Source organism: Myxine glutinosa, chromosome 5 (assembly GCF_964187855.1).
Source record: "Myxine glutinosa chromosome 5, kmMyxGlut1.1, whole genome shotgun sequence".
Classification (NCBI taxonomy): domain Eukaryota; kingdom Metazoa; phylum Chordata; class Myxini; order Myxiniformes; family Myxinidae; genus Myxine; species Myxine glutinosa.
In genome coordinates, this window is record NC_136265.1 from 174,374,218 (window position 1) to 174,399,375 (window position 25,158).

A 25,158-nucleotide genomic window follows, 5' to 3' on the forward strand; every position below is an offset into this window, starting at 1 on the left:
GTTTGTTTTGTGGATGTGTTAGTGTGGCGCATGTGTTCGTTTGGCGCATGTGTTTGTTTGGCGCATGTGTTTGTTTGGGGGATGTGTTTGTTTGGCGCATGTGTTTGTTTGGGGGATGTGTTTGTTTGGGGGATGTTTGTTTTGTGGATGTGTTAGTTTGGCGGATGTGTTAGTTGCGGATGTGTTTGTTTGGGAGATGTTTGTTTTGTGGATGTGTTAGTTTGGCGGATGTGTTAGTTTGGCGGATGTGTTAGTTTGGCGCATGTGTTTGTTTGGCGCATGTGTTTGTTTGGCAGATGTTTGTTTTGTGGATGTGTTAGTTTGGCGCATGTGTTTGTTTGGGGGATGTGTTTGTTTGGGGGATGTGTTTGTTTGGGAGATGTTTGTTTTGTGGATGTGTTAGTTTGGCGGATGTGTTAGTTTGGTGCATGTGTTTGTTTGGCGCATGTGTTTGTTTGGGGGATGTGTTTGTTTGGGGGATGTTTGTTTTGTGGATGTGTTAGTGTGGCGCATGTGTTAGTTTGGCGCATGTGTTTGTTTGGCGCATGTGTTTGTTTGGGGGATGTGTTTGTTTGGCGCATGTGTTTGTTTGGGGGATGTGTTTGTTTGGGGGATGTTTGTTTTGTGGATGTGTTAGTTTGGCGGATGTGTTAGTTTGGCGGATGTGTTAGTTTGGCGCATGTGTTTGTTTGGCGCATGTGTTTGTTTGGCGGACGTGTTAGTTTGGCGGACGTGTTCGTTTGGCGGACGTGTTAGTTTGGCGGATCTATTGGTTTGGCGGATGTGTTTGTTTGGCGGATGTGTTTGTTTGGTGGATGTTAGTTTGGCGGATGTGTTTGTTTGGCGGATGTGTTAGTTTGGCGGATGTGTTCGTTTGGCGGATGTGTTAGTTTGGCTGATCTATTGGTTTGGCGGATGTCTTGGTTTGGCGGATGTGTTAGTTTGGCGGATGTGTTAGTTTGGCGGATGTTTTAGTTTGGCGGATGTGTTAGTTTGGCGGATGTGTTAGTTTGGCGGATGTGTTAGTTTGGCGGATGTGTTAGTTTGGCGGATGTGTTAGTTTGGCGGATGTGTTAGTTTGGCGGATGTGTTAGTTTGGCGGATGTGTTAGTTTGGCGGATGTGTTAGTTTGGCGGATGTCCTAGTTTGGCGGATGTCCTAGTTTGGCGGATGTGTTAGTTTGGCGGATGTGTTAGTTTGGCGGATGTGTTAGTTTGGCGGATGTGTTTGTTTGGCGGATGTGTTAGTTTGGCGGATGTGTTAGTTTGGCGGATGTGTTAGTTTGGCGGATGTCCTAGTTTGGCGGATGTGCTAGTTTGGCGGATGTCCTAGTTTGGCGGATGTGTTTGTTTGGCGGATGTGTTAGTTTGGCGGATGTGTTTGTTTGGCGGATGTGTTAGTTTGGCGGATGTGTTAGTTTGGCGGATGTGTTAGTTTGGCGGATGTGTTTGTTTCGCGGATGTGTTTGTTTGGCGGATGTGTTTGTTTGGCGGATGTGTTTGATTGGCGGATGTGTTTGTTTGGCGGATGTGTTTGTTTGGCGGATGTGTTTGTTTGGCGGAGGTGTTAGTGTGGCGCATGTGTTAGTTTGGCGGACGTGTTAGTTTGGCGGACGTGTTAGCTTGGCGGACGTGTTTGTTTGGCGGACGTGTTAGTGTGGCGCACGTGTTAGTTTGGCGGACGTGTTTGTTTGGCGGACGTGTTTGTTTGGCGGATGTGTTTGTTTGGCGGACGTGTTAGTTTGGCGGATCGGTTGGTCTGTCGATCGATCTATCCAGCGATTGGTCGGTCTGTCCGTCGGGCAATCCGTCGATCGGACTGTCTGTCCGCCGGTGCTCAGTCTGTCCATCGGGCGGTCCTTAGGTTGGTCGATCCGTCCTTCATTTTAATGCCCCCCCGTTATCTTGGCGACAATATTTGCTTTACAAGATAATATCGAGGCTCACGAAATAAAGAAAAGGCAATGAACTGGCAGTGAGGAGACAGTTTCCAGAAACTGAACTGAATGAATGAGCATGAGGGAAGGAGTCAGTAACCTGCAAGAAGAGGCTGGATTGGTGAGGAAGGGGTTAATTGGGGTATAAAAGATTATGGAAATGGTTGGCGATAAGGAGAGGGAGGTAGCAGGTAGGTGTACTGGTTTCTTTAATCCCGGAAGTATTTGGAGAACAGCTGGAGGTCGAGGTTGGATATCGGGAGAAGAGGGTACGGTAGCGATGCTTGAAGGAAAAAGAAAATCCCGCCATTTTTCACAACGAATACATTGGTCCTCAAAGTTCGACATTGAAAAAGATACAGCAGCTCTGTCAAGATTATCATTGGAAAGGAGGTTTACGAAACCAATACAAGCGATCGTTCGGGATGAAAGTGACGTCATCACTTTGGATTAATAACAAGGATAAAAAAAGCATGCGATGGCCGGGAATCGAACCCGGGTCAACTGCTTGGAAGGCAGCTATGCTTACCACTATACCACCATCGCTACACAAAACCATATCCAGATATCACGTTTTTGTAAGTTATTTATAACATCAAACATGTTACGTTTATTGTTGATAAAGTTGCATTAAACATAACTCATAATCTGACAGAACGACCGATGAATGAGTTGAAATTTTTTCAATCAGTCGTTCTGCACACGCATTTTTCATGGTAAATATGCTCTCCAGGCAGCTATTGGCGAAAGTTGAACCTATTCGTTCGCTCTTTGCTGCCTCAGAGGCAGATACATCGAACAATAGCTCTGATCGTGCTGTGGATCTGTCAAGTTCGTCGTGTGAACGAAGACGAACTCTGTTTGCTGGGATTGTTGTTCCGCACGATTTGCTGTCGCTCGGCTCGGCAATGCGGGCGGTGGTTCAGCGGGTGGCGAGTGCTGCTGTGACGGGTACGTACTTTGTGATGCTCTTTTTTTGTTTTTACGTCGAGGGTCAACGAGCTTGAAACCCGACGCTGCACGGTTCGGATTCGCACATCAATTCATTGAAACAATGCTGGAGTTAATGAACTGGTTGATTTATTACCTTCTGCATTCTCAGTCTTACAAAGGCTAAACCACATTTCTGGCGTAATAGGTGAGGGCGAGATTACCGGAAGTAAGGTGTAACGTGACCTTTTGTGGTTTGTTTTCAACGTATCCAATCACGTGACTGTTGTCGCGAAGGGTGCACTAACCGGAAGTTACATACTTCCGTGGGCGCCTGTCATATTCGATTATTTATATATCGGCCGATAACCGTGTGTGTGTGTGTGTGTGTGTGTGTGTGTGTGTGTGTGTGTGTGTGTGTGTGTGTGTGTGTGTGTGTGTGTGTCAGTCAGTCAGCTTCAGAATTATTCTTCTACGTCAGCTTCTCCACCAATTTATCCCGACATGACGCTCACTAAATTTCATCTTGATCGGATGAAGTTTTGTACTTGTCGAATTATGACGTCATAATGGCGACACCTATGACATCATCATTCGCATATTTTATTCCACATGGAGAGTTCTTTAAATCCTTTAAATTATTTAAGTTTAGGAACAACCGATACTGTACAATTAATTAAGTGTGTGTGTGTGTGTGTGTGTGAAAGAGAGGGATAGAATTGTGAGGAACAGAAATGAAAAAACGAGGTGTGTGTGTGTGTGTGTGTGTGTGTGTGTGTGTGTGTGTGTGTGTGTGTGTGTGTGTGTGTGTGTGTGTGTGTGTGTGTGTGTGTGTGTGTGTTTATCCCGACATTGCAAGTAAAGTTGGGATAAGTGATGTTGCATTGATGGGTTGACTGACTGCCTGGACGCAACTGAGGTTGTGGATCTACTGATGTACCATCTATTGATGTGGATCCATGATCGAGGTTGTGGATCCGCCGTTTGGAGAGGTCCTGGGCTGAAAGGATCGAAACCTCGAGGAAGAACGGTGCCCAGCTGATGATCCGTGCAGTCGGGAAACTAGTCTATTGCTTACGGGTTAAGGTTCTTGCTTTAGGTGGAGAAATATGTTTGAGGTTTACAATTTAAATAAACTTGAATATGGGATGTTGTAAAATTAACATCATTTACAACAATCCTTTAAATTATTTAAGTTTAGGAACAACCGATACTGTACAATTGATTAAGTGTGTGTGTGTGTGTGTGTGTGTGTGTGTGTGTGTGTGTGTGTGTGTGTGTGTGTGTGTGTGTGTGTGTGTGTGTGTGTGTGTGTGTGTGTGTGTGTGTGTGTGTGTGTCGCCAATTTTCTCAGAGATGGCTCAACGGATCTTCATCAAACTTTCAGAGGTTCATCAATGAATGCCAGGAAGTGTTTTAGGTTAAAAAAAATTGAAAAACAAAGTTCCATTGTTTTGGATAAATAAATAAAAAACACTCTCTGTGTCCAAGCCTTTGTGGCAATGTGAAAGGTAATATTAAATTGTCCCTGGATTTTGTGTGCGTGGGTGAGTGTGTGGGTGAGTGTGACTGTGTGTAATATTATAATATTAAATATAAATTTTCCTTTGTGGGTGTCGGAAACTGTTTTTGGCACAAAGAAAAAAAAATGATTTATTCAAAATGCCAACGGGATTACAACATCACCGGCCAACGCCGGGTACTCCTGTTTGTGATACATATAACCACCTTTAGAGGCCATTTTTCCCCGCAAAGCGGGGGTTGGCCTTTTTCGGGAGCCGTGGTTGTTGTTGTTTTTCGGTCCCCTTTTTGAAGCAATGTTTTACGGCCGGATGCCCTTCCTGACGCCAACCCTTTTTGTCGCCTTTAACGACAAACAGGGAATTACCAGTGAGCTGGTACTCAATTAGCCGACCTCGGAAGGATGACAGGCTGAGTCAACCCCCCTGGCGTTAATTCAGCGATCGACCGGGATTCGAACCCAGGATCCTAGGATCCTAAGCCGGCACCCTAGCCGCTAGCCCAACACCAGGGCCCAACTAGCCCACCACACCCAACCAGAAAATGCCTTCCGACCTGAAAGCACCATGACACTAAACCTCATGCAAATGTGCAGACCACCACTTCACCTCCAATTTCGGATGGCTTCCATGGGGTTTGTCAGGTCTTTTTAAAGACCTAGATTAAAAAGGTTGCAGGTAAAGGAAGGCGTAGCCTTTCAGAGGGTTTCGCCCTCCACACACACATATACCCTCCACCTCCTAACTGCTGCTCAGCATGGCAGAGACAATGCATTGGTGCAGTGGACAATGCTTGTTGCTAACAGATCGTTGCGGCAATAGCCGTTATGGGATTTGATTTGTGCCTTAGTACTTCACCAAGTTAGGGGGTTTAATTCATTAATTTAACCGACTTAGTTTTGGTCGCAAGTAAACAACAAGAAAGAGCAATCAGAGATTGCAGACCCTTCCCAGGACGTGTTTTCAGTGGTTTGAAGGCTTTTGTGGTAAAACAAATATGGCGGCCGAACCACGTGACCGATGACGTCAGCTTCTCCACCAATTTATCCCGACATGACGCTCACTAAATTTCATCTTGATCGGATGAAGTTTTGTACTTGTCGAATTATGACGTCATAATGGCAGCACCTATGACATCATCATTCACATATTTTATTCCACATGGAGAGTTCTTTACAATGAGCTATGTCTCAATTTTTTATATTCAGCGCTTTCGGAGATGTAGAGGTGCAAAGGTTTTCCGTTTTTCCAAGATGTCGGCCGAACCACGTGGCCTATGACGTCATACTTGTCATTAAAAAATTCTACAGGTGGACTTGCACCTATGGTGAAAATTTCCTGTCAATCTGACCAACGGTTGCAGAGAAAATCATATTTATTCTGTGTGGACAAACAAGCTATCCGACAGACAAACATCAGGCGAGGGTAATTATGTGGTATGCCGTCCTGATGAGCCCAAATAAGGGCGAAACCTGCTCTGATCCGGGTAGGGTTCGAACCACCGACCTCCAAGTTCAGAGTGAAGGCCCTAAGTAAAACTATTGCTCTCTTTAGTTACGTCTTTGTTTCATAACTTTTGTGTAATTTATTAGTCCTGTAAATAAGTCATATTCAGCTATTTGATCTCCCCTAATACAAATAGATAATAGGCATTTTATTATGTAGCTTGACATTTGGAATAACATCATTACCTCTGTCACTGAACGTGGATGGAGGTTTTGTTTTCATCCCTATCTGTCTTTCTGTGAGCATGATATCTAAAAGGTTAGAGATGGATTTGGACAAAACCTGGTTGATATTGGTGTGCGACAAGATAGAATTGATTCAATTTTGGTTCACGTCCGAATCCGGCCTATCAGTGGGATACTAAACGTAAACTGTTAAGTCTGGCAGAGGTATGTGCTCTATTGAGAGACGTACTAGTTCCAATGTGTTTCTATGTACAGTTGTGGCCAAAAATATTGGCACCCTGCACTTTTTTCAAAGAACTCACAATTTTCTCTAAAAATAAGTTGAAATTGACAAAAGTATTTGGTCTCCACAATTCTTTATTTCACTTTTAATATTACAGAACCTTTGTTTTTGATTCAGAACTTTATATATAATTTTAAATCGGAAATAAAAATAAATGGCAATGACAAAATTATTGACACCCGTGACTTAATATTTGGTTGCACGTCCTTTGGACAAAATAACTGCAGTCAAGCGCTTCCTATAGACCGATCCGACGGAGGGTTCAATGGACGGGCGCCCTCTATAGACGCCGCCATAGTTGAGAGGCGTCCGCTTCATTCGGCTTGCTCTCCAGCGTTCAGATTACATGCAGTTACCGGGCTCAGTTCACTTTGCCAAAAGAATATCGATACGAAATATATTTGTTTGTTAGATTCATCGGAGAAGATGGAATCGTGGACGATACCACCGGTCCACCGAGCTATATGACCGGTGAGGAGCCGGTGTGGTGGCCCGCGCGGAGGTGGACTCTGAGGGAAGAATCCATGCGGGGCGGCAGTGATACACCCGCCGTGACCTGGCCCTATGGAAGAGTCGATGAAGCAATAAGGAGCCGGTGAGGCGGCCCGCGGGAAGGGACAGAGGCCCAGTCGGGTCTGCCAGACGAGTCGTGATCAAGGGACTTGGGGTTCGGCAGCGGCCACTCGGGGCCTAGCCGTAGTTGCCAGAGGTTGCCGGCCCAGGCGGAGGTGGACTCTGAGGGAAGAATCCATGCGGGGCGGCTGTGGTACGGCCACCAAGACCTGGCCGTATGGAGGAGTCGATGAAGGGACGGGCACCTAGTCGGGTCGGTCAGAGGGGTCGTTATCGTAGTGGTCGAGAAACTCGGGACTAAGGCGGAAGGGGGCTCGGCATGGCATAGCATAGGGTACGCGGTTGCTAACAAAATAGGTTTGGTGCAGGTGGAAGTGGAAACCGGGTACCCCCAGGTGCCAGGTGCCTTGAGGGCGGCATGGCCGTGCGCCTTCGGCGCCCGGCGATATCGCCAAAAACGGGGTTTGTATCGTGTACCTTCAGGTGCCAGGTGTCCACGACCGCTCCACACGTATAGAGAAACACTTGAGAACGATTATCACGGACACTTTTCATGTACGATCGCGATGATAGTTGTGCTGGCGCAGACAGCAGGAGTTAAGTTTGGATCGGGATGCCCCCCAGTAATGGCGGACACAAGAGCGCCGCCTATCGGCGAGGAGGCCCGATCGTCCTTGTCGGATCGGTCTATAGCCATGAATGAGCTTCCTACACCTCTCTACTGGCAGTTTGGACCACTCTTCTTGTGCAAACTGCTCCAGTTCTCCCAGATTTGAAGGGTGCCTCCTCCCAACTGCTGCTTTCAGATCTCCCCACATTGTGTTCAATGGGATTTAGATCTGGACTCGTTTCTGGCCACTTCAGAACAGTCCAGCGTTTTCTCTTGAACCAATCCTGGTTGCATTTTGAAGTGTATTTGGGGTCATTGTCCTGCTGCAAGACCCATGACCTTCGACAGAGACCCAGCTTTCTGACACTGGGTTGAACATTATGCTTCAAAATGCCTTGGTAATCTCATGATTTCATGATGTCATGCGCACATTCAAAGCACCCAGTACCAGAGGCAGCACAGCAACCCCAAAACATCACTGAACCTCCTCCATGTTTGACTGTAGGGAAGGTGTTCTTTTCTTTGAAGACTTAATTTTGTTTTCTGTAAACATAGAGATGATGTGTTTCACCAAATAACTCTAATTTGGTCTCATCTGTCCACAGGACATTCTCCCAGAAGGATTTTGGCTTGTACAGGTGTGTTTTGGCAAACTTCAGTCGGGTTTTCTCATGTCTCTCTCTCAACAGTGGCGTCCTCCTGGGTCTCCTACCATAGAACCCCATTTCATTGAGTTGGCGATGGATGGTGCGGGTTGAAACTGTCGTACCTTGTGTCTCAAGGTCAGCCTAAATCTGTTTGGCAGTTGATCGAGGTGGTTTCTCCACCATTCGAACAATCCTTCGCTGCAATCTTCAATCAAGTGCTCTCTTGCGGCCACGTCCAGGGATGTTGGATACAGTGCCATGGGCCTTAAACTTCCTGATAACATTGCGTACGGTGGACACAGGAACATCAAGGTCTCTGGACATGGACTTGTAGCCTTGCAATTGTCCATGCTTGGCTACAATCTTGTGTCTGACCTCCTCAGACAATTCTCTGGTTTTCTTTCTTTTCTCCATTCTCATTGCGGTACACACAGTGACACAAAACAGCAGAATGACTCCTTTTCTCTGTTCAAACTGGTTGAATCAGTGATTTTTATAATGCAGGCACCTGCAAATCACCCCAAGTGAGTTCAATTCCAAAGTAAAGGAGAATCACCTGCTTGAAATCTAATTATTTCTAACAACTTCTAAAAGGTGCCAATAATATTGTCCAGGCCATTTTAGGATTCCTGTGTAGAATAAGCTGATATTTAGTAATTTTTTCAGCTTTTTTTGTTTTGTTCCACTGAAAACCAAAGAAATATATATGTGGATACCAAAAGATTAGATAATTTCAACAATTTTCTGGAAGAAATACGACATTGTTTGAAAAAAGTGCAAGGGTGCCAATATTTTTGGCCCTGACTGTATCTTTTGCTCAAATGAATAATATACAAAATGTACACCACTGAAAACTCTGTCATCAACAACTTGTCATGGTGGTGTCACTGTTTCCACAGTTGGAGCAGAGCAGGTGAGCTCGATTGGTGAGGGACTGTGCGTGCTGTTGGGGATTTCCAGAGACGACACCCAAAGGGACATTGACTTCATGTGTGTACACATTTCACATCTTGGTCATTCCTTCCATACCAAGAAACAAATGATCACCAATGTTCGTGATTCTTACCTGCCGTTTTACAGTGCATTCAGAAAGTATTCAGACCCCTTCACTTTTTTCACATTTTGTTATGTTGCAGCCTTATGCTGAAATTGTTTAAATTCATTTTTTCCCTCATCAATCTACACTCAACACCCCATAATGACAAAGAGAAAACAGGATTTTAGAAAGTTTTGCAAATTTATTTAAAATTAAAAACTGAAATATCACATTGACATAAGTATTCATACCCTTTGCTATGACACTTGAAATTTAGCTCAGGTGCCTCCCATTTCTCTTGATCATCTTTGAGATGTTTCTACACCTTGATTGGAGTCCACCTGTGGTAAATTCAATTGATTGGACATGATTTGGAAAGGCACACACCTGTCTAGATACAAGGTCTCACAGCTGACAATGCATATCAGAGCAAAAACCAAGCCATGAGGTCGAAGGAACTGCCTGCAGAGCTCAGAGACAGGATTGTGTCGAGGAACAGATCTGGGGAAGCCTACAAAACAATTTCTGCTGCATTGAAGGTTCCCAAGAGCACAGTGGCCTCCATAATTCTTAAATGGAAGAAGTTTGGAACAACCAGAACTCTTCCTAGAGCTGGCCGCCCGGCCAAACTGAGCAATCGGGGGAGAAGGGCCTTGGTAAGAGAGGTGACCAAGAACCCGATGGTCACTCTGACTGAGCTCCAGAGATCCTGTGTGGAGATAGGAGAAACTTCCAGTAGGACAACCATCACTGCAACACTCCACCGATCTGGGCTTTATGGCAGAGTGGCCAGACGGAAGCCTCTCCTCAGTGACAGACACATGAAAGCCCGCTTGGAGTTTGCAAAAAAGCACCTAAAGGACTCTGACTGTCAGAAACAAGATTCTGTGGTCTGATGAAACCAAGATTGAACTGTTTGGCCTCAATTCTAAGCGTCATGTCTGGAGGAAACCAGGCACCGCTCATCACCTGCCCAATACCAGCCCAACGGTGAAGCATGGTGGTGGCAGCATCATGCTGTGGGGGTGTTTTTCAGCAGCAGGGACTGGGGGACTGGTCAGGGTTGAGGGAACAATGAACGGAGAAAAGTACAGAGATATCCTCAATGAAAACCTGAAACAGAGCGCTCAGGACCTCAGACTGGGCCGAAGGTTCACCTTCCAACAGGACAATGACCCGAAGCACACAGCCAAGACAACGCAGGAGTGGCTTAGGGACAACTCTGTGAAGGTCCTTGAGTGGCCCAGCCAGAGCCCTGACTTGAACCCAATCGAACATCTCTGGAGAGACCTGAAAATGGCTGTCCACGGACGGCCCCCATCCAACCTGACAGAGCTTGAGAGGATCTGCAGAGAAGAATGGCAGAAAATCCCCAAATCCAGGTGTGCAAAGCTTGTCACATCATACCCAAGAAGACTCGAGGCTGTAATCGCCACCAAAGTTGCTTCAACTAAGTACTGAGTTTAGGGTCTGAATACTTATGTCATTGTGATGTTTCAGTTTTTTCTTTTTAATAAATTTGCAAAACTTTCTAAAATACTGTTTTCTCTTTGTCATTATGGGGTATTGAGTGTAGATTGATGAGGGGAAAAATGATTTTAAACGATTTCAGCACATTATGCTGCAACATAACAAAATGTGAAAAAAGTGAAGGGGTCTGAATACTTTCTGAATGCATTGTAGATATCAACCAAAAAACAGAGGCTGGCAAAATTTCAGTTGTCTTCCTTAAAATATCCGTCCCCCTCTTTTTTGAGAGAGATATATATATTCCTCATCACACATCTCTCTCTAAATTCTGTCTCAATATCATAGTTGTCTACGATAAAGCCAAAGCACAACGCTCGTTGCTCTCACTTCTCAGATAGGTCTGTGGCCTCTCTTTCTTCACCCCTCCCCCCAAACCCCATCGTCAAGGCTCATATAAGAGCTAGAACACAGAACTCATCAGGATACAACGTTACAAAAGGAACAGCAGGAGAAGGAGGGAGAAAATAAACAGACAGGGACAAACAAAGGATGCAGGTTATGATGGGGGGTAAGGGAGAAATGTTGGGAGGGGTGGGGTGGGGTGGTTTAACGGGTGCAGAGAAGATCATGGTTTTAGGTGGGGGATGATTTGAGATGGCAAGTGAACAGCTGTCTTGAAGACCTGGAAGGAAAATGAGATTGAGGAGAGTGCGGAAGGTGGTTGCACAGTTGGGGAAAAAGAGGAATAAATGAGTGGAGGTGAGCAGTCGTTCTGGATTTGGGCAGTTTCACTAGGAGGGGGTTGCTGGTGGACTGCGTGCGTCCTGCAGATACCTGGGGGGGAGGGGGGTTATGGGGGGCAAAGCACGGAGAGGGCAGAAGACAGAGAGAGACCACCGACCTGTCGGCAAAGACAAAATGATAGGCCCGAAGACTCAGTTTCATCGCAACAGATTCCAATGATCTTGAAAGCCTTGGTTTGCACAGTGTCAAGATGAGCAAGGTGTGAGGCAGGGGAGCGAGCTCAGAGGGGAGAGCAGTACTCGAGCTGTAGATGAAAGCGTTGTCGGTAGATATGAGCTCAGGTAAGCCAATAAAGGACTTTTGCACGACAGAGGTGCCCAGTCGGTGACATGCCTTTGGAGGCCAACTTTGAAATGTAGCTTGCCCAAGAGATATCATAGCTGAGAGTGAGACCGAAGGGTTTGAGTGACTCAAGGGTGTATAACGCCGAGTCAAGAAACATTTCTAGGCTAGAACCAGGCCTTGACAGGTCGCTACTTCAGTGCACGATACTAAACTGAAGGTATAGGAGTAATTTGTTCAAGTTCCCAGCAATAACTCGCCTCCTCTTCGGGAAAGACATCATGGAATTTTTAATACCTGACAGTGGCCAGGCCCGGCATACAGGTTCTCCTGGCTTAACTGTCCTTCCTATGGGCAGCGTACACATCTTCAGGCGACAAACCAGTTTAATAGCTTGGGCGAGGTTCACACCTAGGCTATGCAGTTCAGGGATAAGCATGCACATCTGTATGCTATCCTGCCAGCTCAATGAGCAAATTAGAGCACAATAAATATACAGCTCAGATAACATGGAATGAAAATACACTTGTTTCGATTTTGTGGTTTCAAATAGTTTCCAGCTGATCCTCTTTAATGTGGTTCTGTCTTGATTTTTCACCATTTTGTTTCCTTTATTGTTTACATTTGTATTTAAGCCTTTGATAAAACATTGTTGTTACCTGAAACATTTGTAAACTAGAACGACACCATGCCTCCACCCATATTACTATATCATTATACATACTTGTACCAAGTTGGCTTTAAATCCATTCAGCTGTTCTCAAGTATCAAATTTGTACCTGACATGACCTTTGACCTTTTACGCCAAAATCTAATCCTTGCAGTTCATCTTTGCATCATAATAGATACTTACACCAAGTTTGGTCAAAATCCCATCATTGGTTCACTTGTTAGCTCGGTAACAGAATTTTTACCCAACCTGACCTTTGACCTCTTGACCCCTTCATCTAGTCAGTTCATCTTTGCATCATTATACATACTTTTACCAAGTTTGATTTGGATCCCTTCACCCGTTCTTAAATTATTGCGGTAACAAAAGCCTATCACGGATGGAAGGACGGACGGAAAATTGGAAAACATAATGCCTCCGACGACTTCAGTGGCGGAAGCATAAACATAGGGACAATACCCCTGGTGCTCACCTTGAAGAATAAATTTTATACTGCACCGACGAAGGGTATTTTAAACCAATTTCAATGGTTGCTAGAAGACAGGGCAGCATGTAGAATCATACTAACATAATCATAAGACTTTAAACAAACAAACAAAAAAATACCTATTTTGGGGGGTAACCCCCCACACCCCTCCCCCAACCCCGTATTCCTCCTCAGACCCCAATTTTTCTTATGCCTTGAACAAACTTTGGTACAGCATGGGCGGTGAAGGTTGTGGTCAAGTTTAATCGAAATAGTGTGTGTAGTTTCAGAGGAAAAAGCTAATTCCTATTTTGGGGGGTCAAACCTGGATCCACTTTGACCCCGGTAAAAAACCCCTTAGACCCCGATTTCCTTTTTTTATTGCCGTGAACAAACTTTAGTTGCAACACAACAAATATCATTTGTGCCAAGTTTGGTCACAATCACATCAGCGGTTTCGGAGAACAGGTTGCAAGTGTTTATGGACGGACGGACTGATGGACGGACGACGCGCCATCGCATGAGCTACCCTGAACTTCATTCCATGTGAGCTAAAAATTAGGATTGATTGACGTTTATATGACAAATTACGATACAAGAGTTTTGCTTTTTATGTGTGTGATGTAAAAAAAAAGTCTAAGTATTGAATGTACAAATGTGCTTGTTTCATGTTTATGTGACCTCGGGGCACAGGATACGGAAATTGCTGAACCTGCGGATATTTGAGGATGATTCTGGCAAGATGTGGACTCAGAGCATATCCGACCGGGGCCTGGAAATTTTGTGCATCAGTCAGTTTACGCTCCAGTGCATCTTAAAAGGAAACAAACCTGATTTCCACCTGGCCATGCCTGCTGACAAAGCTGAGCCGTTTTATCGTGACTTTCTGGAGCAGCTGTGCAAGGAGCATGGCTCTCATCTGGTGAAAGGTGCGTATGTTAATTGTACTTCACAAAGTGTGGGTGGCAGTGTCTGCATGGTGGCACATTGAATCAGCTAGAGATGGGTCTGATAAAAGGGCAAACCGATCTTGACATGATGACCTCGGGACACCTCAAGGAAATACAAGAAAGTCTAGACACAGGAAGAGACCATTTAGCACACCATGTCTGTATTGTATCTTTGCACATTGTCTGTTTGTACATTGCGGGCAATGTACAAAAGAGCACGCACAGCTGTAAGGACGAAGAACGGGAACAGTGGTGAGTTTGAGGTGAAGGTGGGAGTGCATCAGGGGTCGGTACTAAGTCCACTACTATTTGTAGCTGTGATGGAGGTGCTGGCTCAGAATGTAAAGGAGGGTTTACCGTGGGAGTTGTTGTATGCAGATGATCTGGTGTTGATTGCGGAAAGTATGGATGGACTGAAGGTAAAGATGAACAAGTGGAAGGAATGTATGGAGACAAAAGGTCTGAAGGTGAATATCGGAAAGACGAGGGTGATGGCAAGCGGTAAAGCATGTGGTGAGGTGGAAAGAACTGGGAAGTGGCCGTGTGCTGTGTGCAGGAAGGGTGTCGGAGTGAACTCCATTCAATGTACAATGTGCGCTGAGTGGATTCATCAAAAATGTAGTGGTCTGAGGGTCATTAACCAGTGTGGCAGCTACATTCAAATGTAAGGTGTGCACAGATTGAGCTGCAGATGGAGGAAATGTTGAGTTGGATCTTGGAGACGGCGTGAAGCTGGAAGGTGTGAAAACATTTTGTTACCTAGGAGACATGCTGATGGAGAAGGTGGATCAGACTTGGCAACGGTTGCTAGAGTGATATATGCATGGAAGAAGTTTCGGGAACTGAGTGGCGTGCTGACGAGGAGGGGAGTGTCGTTGAAGCTGAAGGGAAAGGTGTATGCTGCATGTGTGAGAAGTGTTATGATTTATGGGAGCGAGACATGGGTAATGAACGTAGAGCAGCAACGAAGGCTGGAAAGGGTGGAAATGCGAATGGTTCGGTGGATGTGCGGAGTATCGTTGAGAGAGAGGAAGACAAATGATGAATTGCGAAAGATGATGGGAATAGAGCCTGTGATTGATGCTGTGAAGAGGAACAGGTTGAGATGGTTTGGTCATGTGTTGAGGAAGGATGAAAGTGACTGGTTGAGAAGAGTGATGGAAATGAATGTAGAAGGAAGTAGAGGACGGGGAAGACCGAGAAAGACTTGGCTAAAGATGGTGGAAGAAGAAATGCGGGCAAGGGGGTTAACAAGGAGAGATGCAGAAAATAGGGAAAAATGGAGAAGATTGTCATGGGGACTGCAAGGCTAACCCCCGCTCTCGCAGGGAAAATGGCCTTAAAATGCATGTTGTTGTTGTTGTCTGTGTTGTATCAACATTCCATCATATATAATGGCGTATAGTAGCTTCACTTATGGTACTCCGACAGGTGTAAAGGTAGCGTACTAAAATTTGTGTTGTCTAGTCTGGCCTCCATTTTCGCCCCGGCTATAAACAGTAAGATTGATGCTTTGCAGGAAGGGTGTTGGATACAAAAGTGTGCTATCCTTTGGATGGATGTTAAGCTGGGCATTCCATCTGCTACGATTAATTGGTATGTTAAAAATGCCCACTGTGTTATAATTCGGAGTATTCAACTTGCAGCTGGAATCCCAGTCAAGTTTCCTATCGAAATCATCTCCAGTCAAGCGTTAGGCCTGGCCAGCCGGTTTGTGAAAAACTTGTGCCAAACTTCTTCCGCATTCCTCCAAATAGGATAGCCTAAAGGAATGGGCACTCACTTTTGAGCTGTATAGCCTAGATTTCCCAATAAACATTTTTTGGATTGCAATCAAAACCCCAATAAACATTTCCTCCCTTATCATCACAATGGCTGCTCATTATATGCAACTGACTGTCATATAATGGTGACTTTTCTCTGATTTGCATTCATAGATGGCAGATTTGGAGCACGGATGCAGGTTCACATCCAGAATGACGGTCCAGTGACGATCGAATTACAGTCTCCACCATCCTCAAACGACCCCAAGGAGGTATTTCCTGGAGTCTGGTTACCCATTTCTCTTATCACGTTCAAGTACCGCACATCTCCACAAACACCACAACCTTCCAAAACAAAAATGGACACCGGCTTTCATCAACTGTCTTAATGGGACCAGGTGGACTGGAACCAGACGCACCATAGTGTGTCAGAACTTCCCCTGTCTGTCTGTCTGTGTGTCTGTCTGTTTGTCTCTTTGTCTGCCTGTGAGCAGGATATATCAAAAAGTTATGGACGAATTCGGACGAAACTTGGTGGATAAGTTGGGTGTGTGACAACGACGAATTGATTAGATTTTGGTGAAGATCCGGATCCAAATACGATAATTTTTTAAGTGATTTTCACCATTGAGAGATAGGGCCAAAAACGATATGTAGCACGATATTATATTTGAAACAGTCATGGATGGATTCAGACAAAACTTGGTGGATGTGGTTTTTTTTGTTTTGTTTTTTTGTATACAAGATCGAGGCTCGTGTAAGAACTAACATTAATCACAAAAAGACAAACTGACACATAAAACATAATATATAGGGCAAGGTAGGGCAAGTTGAGCCAGTTTTTGTTCTTGGAATGTGAGGACTGAACTTACTGATGATCTTGCACAAATGAGTATCTTGCCTTCTAATTTAATCCTTGGGAAGCATTTTGTAGCTAGTTCTTACTTTCTATCCCCACACTGAAAGTCACTGTGACCTTTAAAAAAACGGAGGCCAAATGGCTCAACTTGCCCGCCTGAGGGGTAAGTTGATCCAACCTCTGGGGTAAGGTGATCCAACCTCTGGGGTAAGTTGTACCACATAGGGGTAAGTTGATCATTGCCCCAAATAAAGATAACTAAAGTAGAAAACCATTGTTTTGCCAGAAAAATATTTAATGTTGTAAAGTTCTACAACACTGAACGAAATGATTACCTTGTGTTCATGGTAGACGGGTCAATATATGAAAAATAAGGGCCTAACCCCAAAAAAAATTATAATAAAGGTTTTTTTGTTTTAGGTGTATCATTAGGTTGTACTAGACCCCTGAAAAAAAGTTTACCAAAATTTGACTCCGGGAAAGTGGTTAATTAGCATATTTTCAAAATGGCACCCCCAAAATTTTCAATGTACAGAAAAAAAAATTCTTGTTCAATTTAGACCCTATAAATGTATTACAAATAGATAGAAACATGGTTGCTTTACCTAATGAACACATCAGAAAATTTCTATGACGTCATTGTGACGTCATAATGACGTTGCTGTCTCAATTACGTCATATGATATCATGAATCATTACTGTTTTTCCTTACTACCAAGACTTAAATAAATATTTTTTGTTTCAGGATTTGAAAATGGATAACGGAGAGCTTGACGAAGACGTCTGCCCAATTTGCAAAGCGAGTTTGGAAGACGCCAAGGACACTGATGTTTCCAAACTTTCAAGGAAGGGTGTTGAAAAAATCAACAAATCAAGCCAAGAAAGGGGTTGTGATGATGTTGTCGCAAGACCAAACCAACGAGTACACAAGAAATGTCGATCCTCGTGGACAAATGAAAAAGCAATCAAACAGGCTTTAAAACGTTCTTCTGAATCATCATCACCTGTAAAGAAGAAGAGCCGCCGTATTAGCTTAGGGCCATATGACCCTAAAAAGGACTGCCTCTTCTGTGGCCATGAAATTTCTAAGGGTACTCATGGACATGATGAAAGTGCCGGTAAGATTCTCACTGACTGTTTCCCTCAGACGATAGTTAAACATTGCAAAGAAAGACACGATGATTGGGCGCATATTGTTCAGGGTCGAATTGAATATCTTGGTACAAATTTGCAAGCTTCTGACTGTGTTTACCATAAACGCTGCAATACCTACTTTCGATTGGGGCAGGAAATGCCAGACCAGTTTCGATCAGAGGCAGTGCAAAAACCAAAACACATCGGGCGGCCCACAAACGAGGACCAGCGACAAGCATTTGTGATAGTTTGTGAATATTTGGAAAGCAATGATGAAGAACAAATTACGATATCTGAACTTGTGAGCAAAATGGGTGAATACTTACTTGAAGAAGACTCTGTGCCATATGGAAGTCAATATTTGAAGCAAAAACTGATAGAACGCGCATCACTGATAGAACGCGCACTGATAGAACGCCCCTATGGGCCGGTGCTCCTGCCTCACACCTAGCTCGGCTTCACGCTGTTGAAACCAAAGCTTTCAGAATTATTGGAATCTCCCGCGATGAAGCTATCTCTGAGGGCCTTTCACTCACTCACCGCAGGCAGGTAGGTGGTCTTTCTGTCTTCTACCGACTCCTCTCCGGCCTTGCACCCCCAGCTCTCTCTGTGCTCTGTCCCCCAAATATTCCTACAGGTCGCACAAGATCTGCCAGCAACCCTCTGATGGTTAAACTGCCGAAATCCCGGCTCTCCGCTCACCTTCACTCTTTCATTCCTCTTTTCTCCCGCCTCTGGAACAAACTACCTCACTCCCTTCAATCCCACTCCTCCCTCCAGGTCTTTAAAACAGCTGTTCACCACCATCTCTTATCTTCCCCCATCCAAAACCTTGATCTTTTCTACCCCCGCTAATTCACCCCAGATCCACCTTGTTTGAAATTCCAACTTCTTTCCTGTAAGTCCTGGCAGGGTCCATATGTTTTATACCTCTCCCACTGCCCCCTTCCCACGCCCCCCCCCCCCCCCAAAGCCCTCGCCCTCTCTCAGATCTCTCGATGTCTCCATGTCTCTCGGTCCCTGCTCTCAAATGTTGTGTTTGTGTCCTTCCCCCTCTCTCCCCATCTTGTCTACCGCTCCCTATGTTATATGTTTTATGTGTCGGTTTGTCTTTCTGTGTGATTAATGTTCGCTCTTTCACGAGCCTCGAACTTGTATACAAAAAAAATAAAATAAAAAAAAAAACAAAAAAAAAACAAAAAAAAAAAAACGCTACAATGATTCTATATGCATAGCGGAAGTAGAAGGGCTTCAGGATATAGTGACGATGAGGGGGAAAACTGCAAAAATACTTCGTACCTATTTCGAGACTTCAAAAGATGGTGATTCCGAAAGTCAGAAACGTGCAATCATTGCTACAGCTGCCAAGCTCCTGAAGTGCGATATCAAGACTGAAATCCCATCAGTCACTGATCGATATCCTTCTTCGCAGAGCCTCAAACTAGACACTACATTAGATTACTTGCCGATTTCACTGCGTACCATGTTGAATAAACTGTTTGTGGGGACAGATAAAGATGAAAAAGTTGCTGCTATCGGGCAGTCAATAATACAAGGTGTTCGCCCGTGGGCACTTGTAGTGCCACTTCAAATAGGACTTGCTACTCAGCTACACCATGTCTATAAGTCACGATTTCTCATTGACACCTTGTCTGTGATGGGGTTTAGCTCTTCTTATGGGGAGGTGCAGAGATTCTTGCAAAATGCTGCTGATGTGGTTGCACCAGAGTTACTTGGGAAAGGATCATCTGGTACAGTATTATTCGCTGCTGATAATGTTGACCACAATATCATAACTCTGGATGGAAAAGGAACCTTCCATGGAATGGGAATGGTGGCAGCAACAACACCAGGACAGGTGACAACCCATGTTGTCAATAGGAAAAACGTTTCCAAATTGAATGTGAAAGAAATGTCACGGGTTGATATCATTGATTATCGCTTCTCCACATTTGCACGTCGTAACATTATGTTTGAAAAACTTCCAGAACTTCACTGTCCTGTCCCAGTTGTAGACATTCTATGGGAGCTCTCATTCTGTTTCCACATGGACACACCCAACTGGCAGGGAATGATGAACATAGTTCATAGCGTATCTGACCACCCTGGAAAATCATCTGTCACATTCCTACCAATGATCGACATGTATCCAAGTGAGCCAACTTGCATACTCTCCACACTTAGTTTCATTTGTGACCTAGCAGCGAAACACAAGATTGCGCCAATCGTGACATTCGACCAACCCTTGTTCTTTAAGGCCTCGGAAATAATCTACAATTCACCAGAGTGGAGCCACCTGAAGAACATTACGTTGATGTTAGGAAGTTTCCATACGTTGATGAATGTGCTCGGTGCTATTGGCACACTTATGCAAGGTTCGGGTCTGATGGACAGCCTCGAAACTGTTTATGGTGACAATGCAGTAAAGCATATGATTGGTGGTAAAGCTGTGCAGAGAGCATTGCGGGGCCATCTCTTGGTTGAAAAATGCTTGAATGGAATGCTGGTCTGTGAAATGATGGAAAGCGATCCCGAGTTCGCTAATTCAGTGAAGACGTGTGAGGACATGTACAACTCGTTGTTAGAAGGCAAGACCACATTAGAAACAGTAGCTACCTCGGAGAAAAACGCAAAACTTCAGCAAACACTTGACAAAAAGAAACTTGAGTTGTCTGACCAATCCAGGACAAGTAAGCTTTGGGTTGCTTACATGAACATGGTAAAAAGTGCAAGAATGCTTTTGATGGCAGATCGAATGGGCTCATGGGAAAGACATCTTAGTGCTGTTGCCGAATGTTTGCCAATATTTGCTGCAACAGGACACTACAATTACCTAAAATCAGCACACTTGTACTTGCAAAACATGCAAAACCTTGAAACAAAGGATCCTGCTGTATTCAGGAAATTTCAAGATGGATTCCATGTAATCAGGCGTTCAGACAAATTCTGGGCTGGCCTGGGTTCCGACCTTGTGATTGAGCAGACCTTGATGCGCTCGCTAAAGTCAACCGGTGGCTTGACACGGGGAAGTGGGATGAGTGAAGAGCAGCGAGCCTTGTGGGTGTTATCATCACCGGTTTGTTCTGAGTACAATCATGCGATGGGGGACTTCAACAAGCGTGCCTTTTCAACGAGTGTGCAACATAAGGATATGAGTGGAGCAAGGATGAAGAGAGATCAGGCCGACCTTGCAAAAATCAAAGAAAAGCTCGAATCATGCAGTCCATTCTCTGCTGATCCAACATTGAGGAACATCATCACAGGAGTGGTTGCACAGGATGGCGTAAATGTTGACGACTATCAGAAAGTCGGGAGACAAATCATAGACAAAATGGAGGGTCAGCCAATTTTCACGTATGCAAGCAAACGAAAGGATAAAGTGAAAACATTAGGCGATTCATGCTCAGTGAAAGTTTCGCAAGACAGATCTATTGATCCTGCCTTACTGTTTCAGAGACTTCTTGTCATTTCCAATGCAGGCGACTGTTCTTTAGAGGAGGTTCTAGAGTATGAACTTAGTCCATTTCCCCCAGCCTTGTTCGAGGCAAGCTACATCATGAGGAAGCCAGAAAAAACACAACTTGCTAAAGCAATAGATGACTATGCCTGTAGCCTGTCAGATGAGGCTGTTACGAACGAAGTGCCACAGACCGAGAGCTATGTCCTAGACGGTGGTTCCCTCATGCATCGCGTACAGTGGACAAAAGGAAGCACATACGGTGCAATTGCGGACTGTTACGTTGACTTCACCTTACGCAATTATGGAATGGCGACAGTCGTTTTTGACGGATATCATGATCAACCATCAGTGAAGGACAGTACCCACCAGCGCCGTCAGCAGAAAAACCATCCAAAAGTGAGCTTCACTCCAACAACTGTGTTCACAGGAAAGAAGGAGGACTTCCTGTCTCAAGGTAGCAATAAGCAAGGGCTCATCAATATGATAAGCGACAGACTCCGCGAGAAAGGCTGCACAGTAATAAATGCCGAAGGGGATGCCGATTATGATATTGTTCAGGCAGCTATTGCAGTTTCTGAATACAAGACCACGACCCTAATCGGAGAGGATACAGACCTGTTGATCCTTCTCCTCCATCATATGGACAGTCAGAAGAAAACTCTGTATTTTCGCTCAGACAAGAAGTCAAAAGATCAGAGGGTGTACAACATCAACACACTAAAGGAGTGCCTTGGACAACAGTTATGTTCTCAGTTGCTGTTTATCCACGCGTTGACGGGATGTGATACAACATCGCGGGTTTTCGGGATGGGAAAGAAAACATTCTTTGAGAAAGTTGCCAAAGGGGATGAACAGTTAAAATCCTGTGCACTTGCTTTTACCAAACCTGGCCAGACAGCGGACACAATAGAACAGCATGGTAACCAGTCGATGGTTTTACTGTTTTCCGGAAAGCAAACGGATTATCTTGCTTCTTTGCGACATTCGGTGTTTAAAAAGAAAGTGGTTTCAGCATCATCCTTTGTTGCGCCTGCTAGACTCCCACCAACTGTATCTGCGACAAAATTCCATTGCCTGCGTGCGTACTATCAAATAATGACATGGCTAGGACTTGAGAGCAATTTGGATGCCACTGACTGGGGTTGGAAAATTGAGGACAATCAATTCGCACCAGTTATGACCGCAAAAAACCCTGCGCCGGACAATTTGTTAAAGATTGTGCATTGCAATTGCACGACCGCTTGCACAACACAGCGCTGTACATGTAGGAGGTACGGTTTACCTTGCACCTCTGCTTGTGGAGAATGCCAACTTGAATCCTGTGAAAACCCAAACAACGTTCGTCCAATGGATCAAGATGACACAGAAGACAGTGACGATGATGACTAATGGTATGTGACAGTCATAACTTAAAGGCTCTTAGTGGTTTCTGACATTCAGTGTGTTATGGACGAGTTTGATTTCATTGCCTATTTCTGTAAGGACAACCAGCTGACATGATATTTCCCTTCATATGGTCATACGGTGATGTAGGGATTTGTTCCTAGGTTGCATGGTGTCATGACGTCACTACCAATAACCATGTATTATTCACAGACCTTTCAGAAAATACTGTATTGTATAGGCAGATCAAATTTTCAAAAATTTTTTTTCACAAAGTGTGTATTTGTTGAAAAAAGTTGATAAAAATGCATGTATTATTCATTGTCGTCATCATTGACGTCATAATGACGTCATAGAAGTTTTCTGATGTGTTCATTATGTAAACCAACCATGTTTCTATCTATTTGTAATACATTTATAGGGTCTAATTTGAATTATAAAAAAGTTTCCTGTACATTGAAAATTTGGGGGGGGTGCCATTTTGAAAATATGCTAATTAACCACTTTCCCGGAGTCAAATTTTGGTAAACTTTTTTTCAGGGGTCTAGTACAACCTAATGATACACCTAAAACAAAAAAACCTTTATTATAAATTTTTTTGGGGTCAAACCTTACATTGACCCGACTATGGTTATAGTAATCAGTTACGAACAAATTGAGTCACTCTCATAGAAAAACAAGATTGTCAACTGTGGTAAGAAGAGTCAACTCAATCCACCTGTCACAGTTTCAAGTCACAATTAAACAAAAAGTATCCCAAATAGTTGATCATTGCCCCAAATAAAGATAACTGAAGTACAAAAATGGGTCTGCCTGAAAAATATTTAATGTACTTGTTACAACACTGAACGAAATATTTACATGTGCCTTGTGTTCATGGTTATAATTCAATGTGGCAGCTGGATTGAGTTGAAAACAGCTGCCACAGTTTTAAGTCACAATAAAACAAAAGTGTCCCAAATACACCCAGAAAGGCCAACAGTCAGACTGTGGCAATTAAGGCACAATATCTTGCTCATCAATGCCAGCTTCATCATTTGGATCTGGAACTAAAACGAAAACATGTCAGAAATCAAGTCAATTAAGCTGCCAAACTGACAAGTCACAATTGAACACAAGCTGTCCAGAACAACGGGCAGAACTGCCAACGCACTTAGGCTGTGGCAGCTTATGCACGATGTCTTCCAGTTCAAATCCTGCTTCATCCTTTGGGTTTGGAACAAACACTGGGTTGTCAGATCCAACTTTTCCAGCAACCTTCTGCAGGAAGACACCTTCAAACTGAAATTCCTCTCCATTCAGTACATCAACCCGAGCAATGTAATGCACAAATCTTGATTTGCCAGCACATTTGCCCGAGCTTTGCTCGGAGCGCTTGAAATGGCAGCACGGCAAGGAATGCTCCCCGGGGAGTGGAGATGGTACACCCAGTGTGGTGCAGGCTCACAATGTATCCAATGACCGGGGTAATAATATGGTATTCTGTAAGCGCTTTGAGCCTTTGGGGAAAAGCGCATTATAAATGCTAATTATTATTATCTCCACCAACATGAGTTGGCAAGTTGAGCCAGACCCTACGGGACAAGTTGAGCCATGGCTCAACTTGCCCCGTAGGGTCTGGCTCAACTTACCCCAGTCTGAACTTTCTGAGATGTCTCCACATACACACATATTCTATGCATCCATCGTATTAAAGTGTATGACCAGAATGGAGACACATACCTGGACTAACAATTGTCATCTGATATCCATATTATATCTATGCTGCATATGGAAGAAACGTGAACTTACCTGTTTTACACCTTTTTACTTTTATGGCTGAAAATTGGATTTTTCCCTCTGCAACACTGGTTTCTGTTTCAATTTAGAAAACAATATGGCAGAATTTGGAGTTATGCAATGGGGCATCTATAGATGGCGCCACCACAAAGTCTGACTCATTCATAACTGGCTTGGAGGTGGTGGCTCAACTTACCCCTATGCTCAACTTGCCCCGCCTTCCCCTAGGGAGCGGGAGACAAGATGGGGAGAGAGAGCGAAGCACACAAGTACAACATTTGAGAGCAGGAACATCGGGAGATCTGTGGGAGGGAGAGGGCTTGGGGGGAGGGGCATGGGAAGGGGGGGGGGGGGAGGTGGGAGAAGTGGCCTGTGCCGTATGTCAGCGGAAGAACGAAGTATCCCGTCAATCGAACTTGATCAAATTTTTCATGATTGTCACCAAATTTGTTGTGGTATTTTGTTAACTCATCCAAGGCAATACGACAATCGAAATCCGATTTGAAATCGGAGCAAAATGGACGCCGCAAGGTCTGCCTGCACGCATGGATATTTTACCTGAGGAAGAATTCACTTTGGAAATGCGATCCATTTAAAATGTTAGATTTTGAATAACTTCGTCATTTTTCATCGGATTTCCACCAAATAAAGGTCACCATTGCTTGCAGATACCTCTCTTTCTCCTTAAAATTGAAGACAGGATGAACTTCAGAGCGAGAAATAAGCCGAGGCGGCGGAGAGTTTTACAATATTATTTTCCAATGTAAATGACAATATTGTGTAGTTTTACGAAAATTCATCACAATTTGCCCAGATTTGTTGCATTCGAATGTTAACACCCTCTAGCGACTGCCAAATCCGAAGACAATTTAATTTCGAGCTACCCTTAGCTCGTGAGGTGGTTATGTCACA

At 44.3% G+C, this 25,158-nt stretch overlaps 1 protein-coding gene and 1 non-coding gene across 3 annotated transcripts in view; one reads left to right on the forward strand and one right to left on the reverse strand.

The window, feature by feature from the left end:
* DTD1 (D-aminoacyl-tRNA deacylase 1) overlaps positions 1–25,158 on the forward strand; it is a 903,613-nt gene that overhangs the window by 860,680 nt on the left and 17,775 nt on the right. The window contains exons 1-4 of one of the 2 annotated variants that reach the window (XM_078779102.1): positions 2,724–2,887; positions 9,090–9,180; positions 13,612–13,847; positions 15,806–15,903. In XM_078779102.1, coding sequence (XP_078635228.1) covers positions 2,845–2,887; positions 9,090–9,180; positions 13,612–13,847; positions 15,806–15,903 — 468 coding nt within the window. In that variant the 5' untranslated portion in view covers positions 2,724–2,844. Of the gene's footprint in view, positions 1–2,723; positions 2,888–9,089; positions 9,181–13,611; positions 13,848–15,805; positions 15,904–25,158 lie in introns of those variants that run through there. The other variant, XM_078779101.1, reaches the window with a different exon arrangement.
* On the reverse strand, positions 2,411–2,482 carry TRNAG-UCC (transfer RNA glycine (anticodon UCC)). The gene has a single exon. It is a non-coding gene; the product is annotated as a tRNA-Gly (tRNA).